Source organism: Corylus avellana, chromosome 2 (assembly GCF_965113065.1).
Source record: "Corylus avellana chromosome 2, dhCorAvel1.hap1.2, whole genome shotgun sequence".
Taxonomy (NCBI): Eukaryota; Viridiplantae; Streptophyta; class Magnoliopsida; order Fagales; family Betulaceae; genus Corylus; species Corylus avellana.
The window spans coordinates 38,285,208-38,304,110 of NC_142491.1; the positions used below are offsets into that span (position 1 = coordinate 38,285,208).

An 18,903-nucleotide genomic window follows, 5' to 3' on the forward strand; every position below is an offset into this window, starting at 1 on the left:
ATTTTTTATTATTATTATTTATTCGTTTGTTTTTCCTTCCCTCTTTCATCTAAAATTGTTTTAAGAAGAGAGTTGTATAACAGAGAATGCAGTGACATACTACTTCCCATGCAGCAAAGTTCAGCAGTAATAAGCTTTTGCTATTAGTGAATATTCTGAATTTTGTTTGAATGAAAGAGTTTCACTCTGGAAGAGGATACATAGATACCAAAATGGCTCATTTTAGACAATGTCATCTTCTCAACATTTTTGACAAGTTATAATATCATACAACACCACTGCACCCTGGCGATTTCTTCATTCTCTGGATTTGCATTGCTCTCCTTATCGAAAATGCATCCTCCCACCTTCCTGCATCTGCATATATGTTGGACAGAAGAACCCTACCAGCCCCGTGAGATGGTTCCAACATTGCCAAACTCTTTGCAGCCCTCTCTCCTATTTCCACGTTCCCGTGAGTCCTACATGCTGCCAATAATGTGCCCCATATCACAATATCTGCCTTCATGGGCATGCCTCTTACTAATTCCTCAGCCTCTTCTAATCGCCCAGCTCTGCCGAGGAGATCAACCATACAACCATAATGCTTGATATTTGGTTCTAGATTATACACATTCTTCATTATCTTGAAATATCTCTTCCCTAGCTCCACCAATCCAGCATGGCAACACGCAGTTAGGACTCCAATGAATGTAATTGAATTAAGCTTAATTCGACGGATTTGAAGGTCAGAAAATACTTCAAGAGACAAATTGGCATGTCCATGCATTGCCAACCCGCATATGATTGCGTTCCATGGGGAGACATTAGAGGTTTTTTCTTGAATTTGATAGAACACTCTAAAGGCACTATCGATGCTCCCACATTTGGCATACATGTCAATGACAGCTGCACTTAAATTGTCATTGAGAGGGATGGAGTTATTGTATATATATTCATGGGCCCATCTTCCTTCCTTCAATGAGCCTAAAGTGGCAATTGCAGAGAAAACGCTCACCATAGTAATTTCATTCGGTTGGATCCCACAAGCTACCATTCGATGGAAGAGCTCTAAAGCCATAGTAGGTTGCTCGCTCTGTGCATAACCAGAAATCATGGCGCTACATGAATAAACATCCCTTTCCGGCATCTCATTGAATATCTGCCTCGCCTCATCAATCATCTCATTTCTTATAAATCCTGCAATGAGGGCATTCCAAGATGCAAGATGATCTTTGATGCCCACTTCAAACTGCAAACGAGCAAGAGTCATCCTGCCGCAAGCTGCATAAAAATGAATAATTGTTGCCTGCATAAAATCATGAGAGTCGAAACTTGTCTTTACAGTTATACCATGAAACTGCTGACCTTCCCCTAATGCCATTAATCGCCCACATGCTGAAATCAAATCCACAATCATAACATCATTGGGTCTTACTCCAGTACGTAACATTGCGCGATAAATCATCAAAGCTTCACCTAACAATTCTACTTGCACATAGCCATCAATCATCGTACCCCACGAAACCACATCTTTTGCAGGAATCCTCTCGAACAATTCCCTGGCCCGGTCAACAAGTCCTGCTTTTGCATACCCATTTAACATTACATTCCACGACACTGTATTCCGCTCAGGCATCTCCTCAAACAAATTTATAGCCTCTGCTACACTCAAACAAAGGCAATACATGTGCAACAAATTTGTTGAAATAAGAACCAAACCCGCAAGCTGCAGCTTAATTACCAAGACATGAAGCATCCGGCAATTCCAAATCCCACCTAAATGCGCACAAGCCGATATGACACTTGCCATTGTAACATCAGTCGGGACCACGCCTGCAACCCTCATATCCTTAAAAACCTCAACAGCCTCACGCCAACAACCATTTTGGGCCAGACCCATTATCATAGTCGTGTACGAGATACAACCTTTACGGGGCATTTTCTCAAACAGCCGGCGAGCATTATCCAACTGCCCGATTTTCACATACCCAGCAATCATAATATTACAAGACACGGGATCCAGCTTAGACAAAGAATCAAACAAAGATCGTGCATCATAGACAAACCCACATTTCGCATACATGTTGATCAAACTATTCCGGATAAAATTGTTGGAACCGAGCCCCGATTTCAAGACCAAACAATGGATTTGTTGGCCTTGAGAGATGGCCAAAAGGGACGAACAAGACTTTAACGCCGAGACCAACGAGAGCTCGTAGTCCGAGTTGTTGTGATTGGTTTTGGCATCGAAGAAGAGACCAGCATGACCTTCTGGATGGTCTTGGGGAAGCTGAGCCCTTTTGGAGGTTATGGTGGAGACCCATTTGAGATTTGGGGTTGGAAATCGAACAGAGAGTGATTTGGGTCGGAGAGAAATGATCATGAGACGAGATCATGAGACCCAACGCATGCAAAAGAACTCGCAAAAGTTGCGTTCTATTTGTTACTCCTGGGCTTGTCTTTGTAACACGTCCGTATATTTATAGGGCGGTAACAGAGGGGAAGCTGAGTTAATTTAGTGAATTTGAGCTTATAATCAACTTGTTTAAACTCATTTTATTTATTTTTCAAACGAACTTGAACTTATTTAATCAATTTATTTATTTAAATATTGTGATTGTTTATATTGTGTTTTTAAAATCCACACTAATAATTAATTACTTAATTATTATTAAGATTTTGTCATTTTAATTAATTAAATAAATTAACTTGAATATTAAACATTATTTTACACACAAATATATTAATATCTATATCAAAACTCGCAATCACAATAATGTAAACTATATTTATCACATTAGGAAGATAAATAATACTATAAACAAATAAAGATGTATGAGCTTACATGAGTCGAATCAAATTTAAATAATACTGAAATATTGTTGGGCATTTCAAAATTGAAGAGACGCAATTGGAGATGAAGAGTTGAAGTACCTCTGAAGGATGGAGGTGGTGGACAGATTAACTGTTTACCACCTACTAACCACTACCAAATTGTCACCGACCGACAACTGACTTTCAGCGGTCGGTAGGTGGAATAAAAATATTATTTCAACATTGAATCGGTTCGGTAAGTGGTATACATTTTTTTTTTGTCGCTTAACCAATAATTAACCGACTTAACCAATTTTTCAAGTGACTTTTGAATTTTATCGGGTAGGTTTGCTTATTGGGTTTGTCTAGCTAATTTGTAGTTGTCTTTTTGGTCTATGTTTCATGAATTTATTATTATTTTTTCATTTATAAAGCATATTACTGATTCTATAGTTACAAAGAAATTGATAAATTTTAACATAAAAACTTGTAACCAACAATTAGCTGACTTAACCAACCACATATTAACCGACTAACCGAAAAAGTCAAAACTATTCATTATCAATATGAAGTTAGTTAATTAACCAACTTAACTGACTTTCATGAATCGGTATGTGAAAATGTTCCTAGTGACACTGACTGAACCGATACTCACCCCTACTAAAGAGTCGTCTGCTCGGTGACCGAATGAAAGAGGTTTTTTGAGAAGTTTACAAACATTTCAGTTCATTTACGGTCATACTTATCAACAAACAAACAAGGGAAAATCCTGTACACATAATCAACTCGGTGTTTGAACAATCCAAGAATTCAATTCTGAATCAACAATGTGGAGAGTATACTTATTTAGTCATTTATCAGTCGAAATGATCTCATATTGCGAATATTGTAATAAAATCATAAATTGACTAACTTGACTTTGCGCATTATGTAACATTAATCATTATTTTGATGAACAAAAAAATACCACATTGATCACCAGTATCATCTTATTGACATAATCTAGTCAGATTGTAATAAGAATAATAATAATAAAAAAATTACAACACCAATAGATAATCACTAAATTGTCACATATGAGTTTCAGCACTCGACCTGCATCAATTTGAGCTTTGGCAATAACGTTTTTTGCTTTAATTCTAAATTGAATTGTTTAATTGCACAAAATATCAAGTCATGTGGCACAACAGTTATCAACTATGCGACAAGTAATAAAAGTTTTGTTTTGGGAAAATGCCAAGTAAAAATATATATATTTTTTTCTTTTTTCTCTTTGTTCTTCTACTCTGTCCAGTTTCTGTACTCACACCAGACCAATCTGTAAACCAATCCGATTTATATAAAAGGCGGATGGTGGTTTGAAATTTCAAGCCAAACTGGTTTAACAGCAACGGACACCAAAACTACCCAAGCTACCATTTAAAGTGAGAAAAATATCCATTTGCCATTTTTCATATATTTATTTGCATTAAATTTGGTATATCCTTCCACAAATCAGAGACAATCTTCCAAGGTAGAAAGGTTGTTTCAGACCTATTTAGCAGGGCCATCGGATTATAGGACTAAAAAAAAAAATATATTGTTTCCATAGTGAGTTAAAAGTCTTTGAGAAAGAACATACAAATCTTAGGAGAAAGGTAAATATATAAGGTCGATCTCGATGACGCATCAGTCATCATAAACAATCAGCGATGATCACCTCCTCCCCCATTAACTGCCAGACTGGCCAAAGCCCTGCAAGAACCGGCAAATCTAGAGATTAGATCATTAACAAAATAAAATTTTGATATTCCACATGTCATAGAGAGCATAAAGTAGAAGTTGTCCTGAATAGAAAATATCATTTAGACATTGAAAGGAGTTATTTGCTAGAGAACTGACTAAATTCTTTTTGATAGGGCAACCCATGACCTCAACACCTTGTTCCAAAGACCATTGGCCTAGAGAATTAATTGATGCAGCAATGAAGTTGAAATATGAGCAGAACGCAACAATATGGCATAAATATTTAGCAAGCAGAGTTCCATATTACAAAAGGACTAGAATGGAAAAGGGCTTTCCATCTTCATTAATCAACTGGCAAAATAGCCAAAAGCAACTTCAATTTTAATCAGCAAAAACATAGCAAAGAACCTAAATTGTAAGGGGATGGGGAAGGGGAAGGGCAGCAGTTTCTATTAATCAACTGAATACTAGCCAAATAAAACTTAATTTAGAAAGCAAAAAAATTATGGAAAAAAGGATCAAAGCTAAGCACACACAACCAAACCAGTGAACCTAGTAATCAGGGTAATTGCTGTATCTTTCTAAGATCCAAGAAGGGACTAAACACCATGTGAGGGCATTAAACACGGCTTTTAGAAATTGGACCTATCCTGAATGCGGAGACACGATGAAATGAAGCAAAACAGCCAATAAGTTTTCATCTTTTCCAACTGTGAACCTGGTCTTTAGAAAGTGGCTGAATCATACATATAGGCATAACCCAACCTTTCCACAACAAAACCAAAACATAGAGACATTTGCACACACTGCTAACCACATTATCCTAGTGCTAGAATATGGAATTCGCAACTGGGACTTGATGGCCAATATAAGCATAGTAGATAGGAGCTCGGACACATAACGATGGAAAATTTCCTACAATCTAGTGTTTGATCAATGTCCAGGCATCCAGATCAATCTATAAATTCACTAAGTCAAACAGCAAATTTGCACATTTGACCCTCCTTTCTCTTGGAAGAGTATTTGGCAGACCAAGGCCCCCTCAAAAGTGGCTTTCTTTGCCTGATCGTCAGCAATGGGAAAGATTCTCACCATGGACAATCTTAGGAGAAGACATCTCATCGTAGTCAATAGGTGCTGCTTGTGTAAACTGATTGGGGAGTCTGTCGATCACCTCCTCCTCCACTGTGAGACCGCCAGAGCCTTATGGAACGCCATTTTCAATCGCTTTGGACTATCTTGGGTTATGCCTTATAGCATGATGGACTTGTTCTCATGCTGGTGGTCAGGGGGTCGCTCTCAGAGGGCGATGGTGTGGAAGATGGTTCCTCTTTGCCTTATGTGGAGCCTATGGAGGGAAAGAAATGATAGGATCTTCAATGACCTAGAGAGGACTTTAGAGGAACTCTTGTCCTTGTTTTTTTTTTTTTTTTTTCTCTCTTTACTTGGACTGGTACTTGTTTAGCTCCATTAGTTATTAGCTTTTCTGATTTTCTTGCTCTCTTTTCTCTTTCTAGTTATACTTTATGTGTACTAAGGTTGCGCCTCTATGCGCTTTTTGGTATATACAACATTACTTATAAAAAAATAAATAAATAAATAAATAAACAGCAGATTTGACCATTATATGAAAACATTCTCCATTTTCCCCTTTAATAGAAATCCAAAGGTTATGCGCAGGAGGTGATTCAAACGCCCTCCATAGAGTTTCAATGTGTCACCTCCAGACCACCATCTCAAGCTACTCCTTACATTACAGGTGCTTTAATTTATAAGCACACACATGCATGATACACAAACACCCTTAGCCATTCTTGAGACACTGGACTACATAAAATTTTGAATGGATGTCGCACTTTGGGTGAAGTTCCAACTCTCAACCTCACTTGACACTCTTGGCACTCGTTGGTCAAGTGTTTAACAAGGCAGAAATTAATTCCCATTATCAATCCCCAAATGCATTAGGAATATATTATATGAGAGTTCCCTCCTGTGCTGGTGCCAAATACTACTGGTTGCTCAAAGAAAGAACTAGAACCTGCAGTGGTTTGGGGACTTTATGTGGGATTTCCCCAATTTCTTACTTTTTTTTGTAAAGTTGACACTGTCAATAACATCAGGGTGGAGCTACGTAAAGGCCACACATCCTCATTAGCTTCAAATACAGGCCTCATATATCAAGTTTTGGTGGATGATAAAGTTTGAGCATATGCAATTATCTATAACCATCAAGGATATACTTGGCTCCAATTTGTATGTATGTTCCAAAACACTTGAGGAACATCCCTTTTTCTTTTTCAAATAGCTCACAAAAATTGGCATTTTGTAGGATACAACAGTGGAGCTCTCAGAAGAGTTACCACAAAAAAAATTTAAATTGGGCTCTTGGAAATCACATAATTCAAAACTTCTTAGGATACTTTATAACAGTCACATTTTACTTATATATATATATATATATATATATATATATATATATATATATATATATATATATTCTTAGGATACTTTATAACAGTCACATTTTACTTATATATATAAATAAAACAAATAAATCAAAAAACATGCAATAGAAGAGTCAATTAGTTAATTAAATGTGCAAAGATCTAGTGCATGATTATATGTTGTAAAATCATACTGCCCAAAACAAATCCAGGAAGCTGGATGATTTTACATGTATACGACATAATACACAATATTATCGAACTCTATTATCACAACTTGCCCTTGTACAAACATTGCTTAGACTAGACATGCATGTCATAAAAATTGAAGATCAGATATGTAATAACTACGTGATCAAACAAAGTCAAAGGTACAGCAGCACGATAAGGCCACTAGCCACTAAAGTTGGGGAATTATATTCAATTAGGAAGTTTAGATTCCTCAGCCATAAAAGGAATGTTGGGACCCTAAATAAATAACTTGAAGATTGTCATAGATTGAGGCACAAGAAAATCAAGAGGCACCATAGAAAAAGTTCAGGTTTTCATAAAGGTTAAAGGTCAATTTGGTATGAACTAAGAAATGAGAAGTAGTCATTAAAAGGATTTAAACACTTCAAAAAAAAAAAAAGTGGTAACACTTAGAACTACCATGACTAGTCTTCAAGGACCTCCAAGTAATTTCAATAAACTGAAGTTAGATAGGAGGAGCTCATGGAAAACATTAGTTCCAATTCTAAATCAAACAAAGTTGAGAGAGAGAGAGAGAGATGTGTTCCACTAGATTAACTGATAAAAAATTTTGACATTTACTTGCTGACACCAATATTATATGCAAGCATTGGGAATCAACTTAATTCAGAAGTTACTTGAGTTTTGACTCCTTAATCTTTCACTGCACAAATTATTTGCATGTGGCTCTACCTGCATATCTTGTGGAAGATGGTTTCGGACCACTTGATGTGATGTATTTGGAGAGAAAGAAACGATCGTAACTTTGAAGACCATAAGAGAACAGTGATGGAATTAAAAGCTTTCTTTTATCCTCAATACCCCCTATCACTGGACAAATGCCATTGATTGTTTTCATTTTTCTAGCTTTCATGATTTTTTAGACTTTTGTTCTTTTTCTAGTTAGGTGTTTATTTTATATACTTCATGCGTACTTGAGTTGCACCTTTGCGCTTTTTAATGAATTTCTTTTACTTATAAAAACAAAATCTACCTAAGTTTTATGTAGCTGCAAGCAACAACATAATATAGATCATACAGGAATGATGAAGCTCCTGATTCCAACAGCTATAAATATGACACTTTTTGGAAGATACATGCAGATTTCCATATAAACCTTACAAAAAAAAAAAAAAAAAAAAAAAAAAAAACATGAAGTGGTATCTCCACAGGAGATCTAGGGAGAACCAAGTAAAAGGATATATATTTTAAGTTCCTAAGGCGGTAATGCATGAGCTCAAAAACTAGTTCCATGTTATGATTGCATTAAAGGTATTGCATGCAAATCTCACAACTAAGCATCAGAAATTGAAGCAAAATATTGACTTTTAAAAAAATTACATAAGACCAAAGTACAAGAGATGGCACTCTGATACACTCTGATAAACAATAACCATTTAACTAAAAGAAGAACCTACAAGCGTTTTGTGCTTCAGAACATCATTGCTTTGACTTAAGCATATAATCACATCTTATGCAGTCCTTACGAGGTTCAAAATCATTGATAATATGCCAAATTATTGTCCCATTTCCTCACATTTTGGGAGATCGCCATCAATACTGAGGAACCTCTTTTGACAATGTGTGTGCACTAATTTAACATTGATTCCCCAAATACAAACAAAGCTTCTTGCAACCTATTTTGCATAGAAAATGCCACATCCAAGATGCAATAGATATATTATGGCAACAAAAATACGTTCCTTTAGTAACTGCTTATGACTGTTTTGTGGGAGGTGGGTGCGTATTCTGCCACCCAGCTTCAACCTCTTGTGACAAAGTTTCCTTACCTGCTTGCCTTCAACTATCCCTCTTTTTCTAAACGGTTCACTTATCTTATCGACTAGAACTTGGACCCAACTCTAAGAATTAAATTCTGTCTGCTAAACTCAAATGGAGATTTCTGTAGGATTATTATGGATCAAAAGAGGGAAATAAAAAGTAAATAGAAACACATTCAGCAACAGGAATTGGCCATTCAACTGAGTTAAAATAACAGATCAAGATCCATATCAAACCCTCCATTTCAATATTTTCAAATGGAACAATCCTCAATCTTCCGAGACCAACACAAACTACACACGCATTGGAGTTTACTCATTTCCACAATCAATGATCAATGCATGTATAAGAAAGAAGAAAACTCCACATTCATACACCACACAAACAAAACCGCATTCCATCGAATCGCATTCAACTTCCACTTCAATTCCAACGAATCCAAAAGCAAACAGAAAGACAAACACACTCACTTCTTATGGCGCTTCCCACGCTTGGGCCCCCAGCCCTCGAGCTTCGCGACGGGGCACCCGCACCGCGCGCGGAAGAGCAGCACGGCGCGGCCGTTCGGCGGCGCCATCTTTCTGAGTTCCGATCGGAGGCACTCGTAGTCAGGGTTGGCCTCGCTCCCTCCCTTCCACGGCAAGCCGTCGATCTCCTTGGACTTCGAAGCGGACTTGACGCATTCCTCGGTCTGCACCTGCAGATCAAACTCCATGGCCTTCTTCAAGCCCTTGCAGCCCGGATTCCTGCAGCGGCGCGAGCGCGCGCCGCAACATAGGTCTGCGAAAGCGGCAGATGCGGCGAAGAAGAGAATGAAGGACAGAAGGTAGGGGAGGGAGAGGTGGCGGAGGAGGAGAGGAGAGGAATGGGAGAGGAGGAGAGAGAGGTATGAGAGGTAGGAAGAGACGAGGAAGGAGCCGGCGAAGAGGACGAGGATTAGGATAAGGAGGTCGAGAGTGGCGGAGGGGCTGTGCTTGCAGAGGGTGGGGTTAGGGTTAGGGTTTGAGGAGGATTTGGGGGGTTTGGGCAATGAGGGCATGGCGGTGGTGGTGGAGGAGAAGAGGAGGTGGCACATGTTAGAGAGGAATGTGAGAGAGTGAGTGCGTGTTTGCCGTGATGGCAGAGGTGGAAGGGTGGTAGTGGGAGGAGAGGCAAAGAGGGGGCAGATTGTTCGTCGATGGTGCACGCGCCTCGGATGCGAGTGGGAGAGCTTCAAGGTTCTTTTCTTCGGGGCTTGGAGTTTAATTGCATCTCGCGCGCGCGCGTGTTGTTTTTTCTTGAATATAATAATAATTCATTTTATAATTAGCAAGATTGAAGCTGAGTTGGACGGAATAGAATTTAGGGATTGATAATTAATTTTTCAACAAATCAACAAAAATAATTATTCATAATTAATAAATTTATTTTGTGAAATTTTTTTTATCATGGAAGAGGGGTGTTGTGTTTTTAAATAAACTTACAAATCTATTTTAATCTTGATGGAGATATTTTAGAGTACACAAGAGACCTCGTAATAATTTTCTTGACAAAATTCAGTACTGTGCCTTGTTGTAAATCTCGTAAATTAACTATTGTTTACCATACTTGTAATGAAGATAAGTCATTTTATTGGTGTTGCATCGAATTGTGTAAATTATGCCAGATCATTTAAATTTTTTAAATGAGGTGTCAACATATTTATCACGTGACATCATCTATTCAGTTAAATATAACCATAATTTTATGACTATTTTCATTTTACTTAAAATAAAAAGAACCCTATTCTAATTCATATATACAAGGAAAAAAAAAAGAAAAGAAAAAAAAAAGGCAATTCCTTTAAAACATGATCTAATTTATTTTTGAAAGAAGTGACAAGAAGATCTAATCTAATCTAATCGATGGGTAAATGAAGAAGCCAAATTAATGAACCCCATTGACAACAAGAGCGTGGAATTCACGACTCCTAAATGGATAAGCGATGTTTGAACTTCCTGATTAACACAAGATTACGTAATGATTTACAACATTGACCCAAAAACGGAAAAAAAGAAAAAATGAAAATGACATCAATAGAAAATCTAGGAGCTCAAAGCCAACACATGCGGGTCATGGTTTTTTTCGACATTTTGATTTCTGAGAGATAGGATTATGTCGTGTCGGCTATCTATTCCACAAATTCAAAAGTTGATAACTATTAATCCCAAGGGAGAAGAGTTTAATAATTACATTCCTGCCATCATCGATCGACGTAATCGGACCGATTATATGTGTATATTAAATTGATATGTGTTTAAAATGTGTCTGTTAAATTGATACGTGTTTAAAATGTGTCGGTTTAAAAAAAAAAAAAAAAAAAAAAGAGGAAAAATGCAAGTTGGGGTTCATATAGAAATCATATTCTGCCATGGAGAGGTAGTTTTAATCGTGCCATAACTAGGAGCCTCACATGTTATTCTCAAGTCGGTTGATGGTGACTCGAATTTCTCCGCGTATTGCAGCCTGTGTTGGTTGAATGGCCCACAAAATTGACTGGGAATCGATGTAAAATAGAATGAATTTGGTCCATTCAATCTGATGAATTGTCAATTGTTAAACAGGATGATAGCTTTGCAGGAGACCCATTAAATCCACTGATTTATAGTACCAACCATAACAAAGGAAACATCAATATAACCTTTTACATATGATGTGAAATGAAGGGTTATTCAATCATTTCAAACTTGACACTGGAACCAAGTTTAAAGAAGAAGAAGAAGAAGAAGAAGAAGAAGAAGAAGGAAAAAAGAAGTTTTGACACTAGAATTCGCATGGCAGACACTGATTTCTCAGCAAAATGTGTTCCATAATTGTGTATATCATATATGCAAACCTAAGTACAATAAAGATACAACACTTGACATCCCTAGCACCACTTCTCCCTCTCCTCGTCTCTTTATTCATTTTCCAACCCCCAAAAAGGAAAAAAAATCAGATACTGGATGCTAGATATATCATGAACAGGAAGACTAAAAGAACTCGCGATCATGGCAAACCAGAGGAGCAACAAGAGACCAGATATATAGCACGGCGGTAACCCACTCTGTGCAGATCCGAACCCAAACTGATGTCCAGCCAACATCTATCAGGTCAGAGCTCTCAGATGAGTCGGTCCACCCAGAGAGAAGCATAGCTGAGTACATGCTGGCTAAAGCAAATATCAGATGGAAAAAGGTATAGGAATAACTAACTGGACGTGCTTCTGTTTCCTTCTTCTTTTCCTTTCCTTCTTCCAACTCTTCTGCTTCGAGAAGAGGTTTCTTCTCACCTGCAACAGGATTAAACAATAATAGAAAGCCCACCACATGTAATAAATAGGTACTATTAGAATACTAACTCAAGGACAATATCTTATCATAATTTTCATTAAAGTTCACAAGAATTTTATAAGTCATCCTGTAAGTGATAGATAATGTAAAATGTACTAAGAGACACTTCTAGGAACATGGGGGAATTCATTATCAGTTGTAAAATGTACTATGAGACACTTCTCGTTTCTGTGTGCCTGTCATTCAATTTGAAGAGTTACCAGCAAAGGTAGGTAATAGGGAATTCAAAAAAAAAAAAAAAAAAAAACTCTCTGCTCAACATGTTTCAACGTAGCCAGCATTCAAAACGTGCAGCAGGAGGTGAGACCAAAAGCTACAGGATCAAGACCTTCAAAATCCTAATACCATACAAGAATGTTTTGGCCTTTACTACCCTATCAGACACATGCTATGGATGGCCAGAGGAGCAAAGTGCATACTTAAGTACATAGAGCACATTTAAATAATGGTGACAACTATACCAGAATGGTTCCAATTTAGTAATCTCAATATGAACCTTGTCTAAAGGCAGGAAACATCCAAAACTTTATTCTACAATGAGGTAGAACAAAGATTTACTATAATTGGATTTTCCTTTGTGAACATCCATTTTTTCAAGTTGCTAAGGAAACAATATTAAAATTTGCATTGAAAAGGTAAAAAAAACTAAAAAGGATTCCATATAACTATGAGCACCTGACTTGGGTGAAGATGGTGGTGATAGAAATGTTGTCGAAGATCCAGCACGAAGAGCAGAGTATAGAACAGACAGAACTGTTGTGAGCATCCCGAGTATAAGAGTGCTTGTGGTGACGGCTTTTGATTTACTATGCAGACCATTGCATACATAGTCACGAGGTTCACTGGCGAGACCCGTGTAGCACACGTAAGCACAATAAAGAGATATCACAGAAGCAGGCAAGAGACTGCCATTCACCTGTTTGAAATATCTAATCAATATCCTATTGCAAGTTGAAAAAAGCAATTTTCTACTGTTAACATTCAGTAAAGGGGTCACACCCTCTGGTACATGCCTACCAAGTTTCGAGTTTGTCAAGACATGAATTACAGTGCACGGCAATAGGTATCTGTGCGATTCCGCTAACGAGGGAATATTGCTAGTTAGCATCGAAAAATAATCATGGACTCTCCATATGACAGGTCTACTATAGTAGACATGTGCCTACAATACTTTCATGGCTTGAAGATTGCAACCACTGGATGCCAATCTAATACTACAAAACATAATGAACATAGCTCCACTCTGAAGCCAAACTCACAATATAGAAATCCTTAGTACTGCAAATTTCTATTTGTAAAGTCTAATTAAATGGGTATACTGTTAGAGACGCCAGCTTATCCATTTAGGCTGTACAGATTGGAAATTTAGTTTCATTTTTATCTGTCTCATACCCATATCAATGTAGATCCCTTTCATTGTCTGGAAGATAGCTGAGAGAAGTTTGACATTTTAAAATTTTCTATAAATCACACAGAAAGATGGTTGCCAATGGTGTGATTATTTAAATCATAAATAATAGTTAATTCCTGCACATGCAATAGGACAGCCATCTTATTTAGAGAATTCACCAAGTATAGAGGATGCAAGTAATGCCTGATGACAAAATGAGGATGATGAACACAATTACATCAAAGGCATAAAACCATATGAGGAGGAATCATCTTCTATCTGTGAGAAAGGGAGTGCTACCCCCAAGTAAAAATATAAATATTATGCTTACCGTAGGATGCAATGCAATAATACCAAATACAAACGCCAGAATCATGGTCATGACAATGAAGAAGACATTGAGGCCACAGTCATCGCCAGAAGGATTGAACCAAATGAACAGAATTCCTGAGAATGCAAATGCTGCAATGTAGCATACAACTGACACCGAAAGTAAAGCAATATACCTAAAAACATGCCAAATATAAGGTTAGAAGCCAAAAGAAAGCAGTGAAAGAAAGTTTGATAAGATCTAAAAACTTGAACCGACCACTTCTGCTCGTCTTTCTCAACCCATGCGTCATTCCATGAGTGTGTACAGTCTAGTAAGATAATCACTTGAACCAATAAAAATAACCCTGCTCCAAATTTTGATACAATTCCTGCAAGTACAGAAAGTTTGCACAGAGAAATTGAGGCACCATCTCTCAGAAAAGAATGAACAGTCTGAATCATTATAAATTAAAGTAGAGAAATGGAGGCAAATCAAGCAACCCTGGGGAACACCATTATGACTACAGAATGAAAGTAGACATGTAACGCCCTCAGCCCCCTTCCCGCTCTCCTTTTTACCACTTGTGTGCTACCTCCACTCTCAAGTCAACATATGTGGTGCACAATTCGCCAACATATAGCCACTTAATTAATCCCATCAAAGCCGGGAAAAGTAATCCATGTACAACAATTTTTCAACATCATCAGATGGATCCACATTTCTTCTTTATCACAACACAGTATCACATTACCGGGCCATCTTACAGCTCAAGGAGGAAAGCAATTTTTCATTCGCTTTAGTGGAATTCTAATCAACCTAGAGCCTAGAACTATGAGAGATCCCTAGGTAAATATGGGAATGGTAATGTCAAGAAACCCATGCATCCCACGTATGTTGTACAGGCTGAAAAGTAGTATAATGACTTTACAGCATGCATGAAAGTCATAAAACCCAAGCGTGAAAAATTCCTTAATTTTCTAGCTTTTACAGACATTTCATACATAGCAGAAAAAAGACTCTTGCCAGGTTAATTTTAGCTGCTATGCAAGCAATTTATTGACACTCATTCAACTATCTCACTCCAAAAATTGCTAAAAGTAGCCAAAAAAACCTGTGACAATTGTCCTCCGTATGGCATATCTGAAGCATACAAATATTCCAAGACGAGGTTTATACAATCCTCCATCAACCTTGGCTAAACAAAAGCAGCATAAGATAACAATCCATTTAATGTGAAATAAAAACTTACCATAGATTGAAATGACGACATTAGGAAGAAAAAACATGAGGACTACAAGCAAAAGCCAGATTACCATCTTGGCAACCCATCCACCATGGTGCCATGAATCACGTCTGTCATTTTGGTCCTTTACACCGATCATTATAACAGCAAATACTGCAAAAAACAGGAAATTCCCAAAGCTCACACGAAGAACTGCTTGTATTTGAAACCATTCCTTTGATTCAGTGGCAGAAGTGTTTATCCCTGTTAACACAAAAGTCGGGAAAAAGTTCTAAAAAATCAGAACAGATATTTTTGTCATTGCTCAAGTAAGCCAATCTTTAAATTCGAAAATAAATCTCCATTTAGTGACACTACTAGTGTCATCAGAAAAGCTCCCTTTGGCCCCATTGTACCATGCATAAATTGGTAAACCTACAACCAATCTTCTCAAACCCTGTATGTCTTCAACTTACTCATTATCAGTCAAACTCACCAAACTTCTACTGGATTTCCAATATAATGCAGAAAAAAAAAACAATCAATTAAGCTTGGTCGTTTCGACTAGTCACAAAATCTGAAAAACATGCACCTTATTAGACATGCTTCAATAATAAATGAAAGCAAAACAAACCCAATTTAGGAAATTTAAAATTAAATGCAAAGGAACTAAAACATGGCAGTCCCATCATAAGAACCACGAACTACCAACATACTTACAATACAAGAGCTAACCCACCATAGCAAATCAAAGTCAAAAAAAAAAAAAAAAAAAAAAAAAACCAATAAGAACATCTCAAGTCTCAACTAAGCAACAACCAACCCAACTGGCAAACCCAATTTGTTACATAACATGCCCCACTAGGAAACAACGTTCGAAACCGGGCAAACCCAATTCGTATATTCAACAATTTTACATACCCAAATGAAAATAAGCTCGAAAACGGAAATGGGCTGTGGAGATTCGAACTCACATGGGATTTTCTCCAAGAGAGGAGCTGCGACTTCCCGGAGAATCCAGGAAACGATTAGCGATAGACCGAAGAGACCACAGTAAGCAAGCCTGGCCGAGCGCTTGGTGATCCCAGAGGCCACTGAGGAGCAGAGTCCGCAGGTCAAAGTTGCACAGCACGACGCCAAGCACGACATCTCCTACTCTCTCCCTCTCTCTCTCGAAACCTCTCGGGTTTATGCTCTTGTGACTGGTGAAAGTCGTTGGTGTTGTGTCCTGCGTACGTAACTTAAGATTTGAATGGTAATTTCTCTCTCTCTCTCTTTAGCGTTTGATCTGAATCTGATCAGGTTTATCAGTATGCAACCTGTGTAGTTTGGGCCAAAACTGAAATTTTGTCTTGCCTTCCCTGTCGTTTTGGGTATAGAAGAAAGTCGAAACCTCCCGTCTATTCATCCAATGATCCAATGTCTAAATTCTAATCTTTCTATTATCGAGATAAAAATGTCTCAAAAATAACAAAAATATTAACAAATTAAATTATTAAAATAAATAAAAAAAAATAATATAAAAAAAAAAAACCCACGGCCACGGCTACTCAATTGGTTTTCTAAATTTTTTTTAGGATTTTTTTTTTTTTTTTTTTTTTGTCACGATGACATTAAGATTTAATACCATGGTTTTAGGCTTTTAGCGTTGAATAATATTACATAGTCATCTTATATCTCATTTCTATATTATTGATGTGACAGCGTCCATCAACTTTTATTTAAAAAAAAACAATAATAATAAAAATAAGGACTGAGTATAAGAGTGAAATGAGAGATGAGTATTTAAAATTACTCTTCAACATAATAGTTGAGAAAGTTCCTTAAACTTTGAGGAGGGCCGTAACGGATCTTGGTATGAATTCTTGTCCATGCCACCCATTAAGCCGATGGTGGCTTAGGGCTCGACATCATCGTTCGTAGCCCCGTGTTTAATAAAAAACAGTTTCCCTCTCCAACTATTTCGGATTAAGAAGATGTGAAAACATTTCTCTCCAGAAGAATAAGCCCAGTAGTGGCTGTTGGTCTAGCTTGGTAGGTAGGCCCCGTTTATTGTTTTTTGAGCTCGGTTGCCAAACCAAAAGGCTTGTAGGCTTTTTGTTTGTGGCCCAATGGGTATCAAATACTAATAAACATCCATTTTAACCCAATATGATGAGCACTTTGAATATACTTCCCACAAGTAAAATTATGTAACGATGTAAAATGTAAGTGCATTTTTAGCTAATTAAAATTTAAAAATTATATATATATATATATATATATATATACTTACTACTTTTTCAATATAAACTCTACGGAATTTGTAATTTTTTTTAGTATTTTTTTGTTTTTATTGTTTTCTTACATCACCAAGAGAGAAGAAAGAGAAATGATTGTAGCAAAAGAAAGAGAATAGGCAGGAATAATTGAAAAAAGAATACATAAGCTATAGTGCTTACTCAAAAGTAGTTAATTAAAAAGTAAAATAAATTTTTTTAGATAAGTACGTTATAAAGTGATTTTTGCCTCATACTAGCTAAAATATACCCAATTTATAGATTTTATAGCATCTACCGGAGATGCTCGATCTTACACCGACTGACCCGCATAAACCCAAATCGCAGAGTCTCTAGGCTAGGTGGCAAGAGTATAACACATGTTACAAGGGCTCCATTTTTTTGGGTCCAACTTTGTGATACTGATCACCCTGCCAAACATTATTTGGTTGGAGTTGTCATCCTGTACATGATTTATGCTCAAAAGGGGCATGATTTGTGCTAAAAGGGCCCCCATTATATAGTTTTACTTTACACAAATCTCTCCATGATGTTCCTTTACAGGGAATGTTGTGACTGTGGTGTCTCAGTTAGTCACATCTTGAACTGCACTGATCAGCAACTTCCACATATATAATTGTACTTTCCCAAACGCCCCGAACATGACCCAACAAAAGAAATGGCTCCCCACCATTTAAGCTTGGAAAAGCACAACATTTGTAACGGTCCAAGCTGGCTTTAAACCTAGCTCCCATAATCTGGACTAAGACTCGGTCATCGAGAGGAACAAGATTAGCTGGATATCAGCACATTAATCCAACAGGTCCACATTGATTTTATCGTGCCATATAATCTTATCTTCATATATACCTTTTCTTTTCTTTTTCTTTTTTTGTGCTTGGAAGATAAGGTTTGAGAGCCTTTCCATGCCAATCTTCTACATGGCGATTCAACATGATTGGACAGGGGAAGGCGACACACACGTTTAGTTTTTTTTCAAAAAAGAAAAATCTTTTATTTAATTATATAACTTTACTGTAATTTGATATATATATATATATATGGACTGTGACTGACATAACTAGTGAGTTACATATCCAGATACTTCCATTTTATCACCTTATCACGTAATTCCAGTACTTGTTAAAATATCTCCAGAATATCATCGTACCCTCGGGATTTCTCACCATGTTTATTGTCTGCATATCCGTAGTATTTTTCTCATCATATTTTTGTAGGATTGAAAAATGAGTCGGGTTAATTAGGATTGATTTATTATACAGTTTTAATATTTTATACACATATTTCGACACAATTTGATCCTTACATGCAATATAAAGGCTAGTAATTTTTGACATTACCTACGAAATCAACACAAACTCAATAGGCTAG

At 37.0% G+C, this 18,903-nt stretch overlaps 3 protein-coding genes across 3 annotated transcripts; all 3 read right to left on the reverse strand.

Annotated features, from left to right (window-relative positions):
* Window positions 1–9: 9 nt before the first annotated feature.
* Window positions 10–2,417, reverse strand: MEF18 (mitochondrial editing factor 18). Its single transcript, XM_059601967.2, has one exon. It carries the CDS (start codon window positions 2,363–2,365, stop codon window positions 266–268), a length of 2,100 nt encoding a protein of 699 aa, XP_059457950.2. The 5' UTR covers window positions 2,366–2,417; the 3' UTR covers window positions 10–265.
* Window positions 2,418–4,094: 1,677 nt separating this feature from the next.
* On the reverse strand, window positions 4,095–10,201 carry LOC132164344 (uncharacterized protein At5g19025). The gene is made up of 2 exons (XM_059574845.2): window positions 9,449–10,201; window positions 4,095–4,530 (listed from the first exon to the last, which is right to left on the reverse strand). Exons 1-2 carry the CDS (start codon window positions 10,051–10,053, stop codon window positions 4,482–4,484), a joined length of 654 nt encoding a protein of 217 aa, XP_059430828.2. The 5' UTR covers window positions 10,054–10,201; the 3' UTR covers window positions 4,095–4,481.
* Window positions 10,202–11,740: 1,539 nt separating this feature from the next.
* On the reverse strand, window positions 11,741–16,573 carry LOC132192024 (Serinc-domain containing serine and sphingolipid biosynthesis protein). Its single transcript, XM_059607209.2, has 6 exons — window positions 16,228–16,573; window positions 15,281–15,517; window positions 14,308–14,419; window positions 14,050–14,224; window positions 13,004–13,244; window positions 11,741–12,267 (listed from the first exon to the last, which is right to left on the reverse strand). Exons 1-6 carry the CDS (start codon window positions 16,400–16,402, stop codon window positions 11,969–11,971), a joined length of 1,239 nt encoding a protein of 412 aa, XP_059463192.1. The 5' UTR covers window positions 16,403–16,573; the 3' UTR covers window positions 11,741–11,968.
* Between the last annotated feature and the right edge of the window lie 2,330 nt (window positions 16,574–18,903).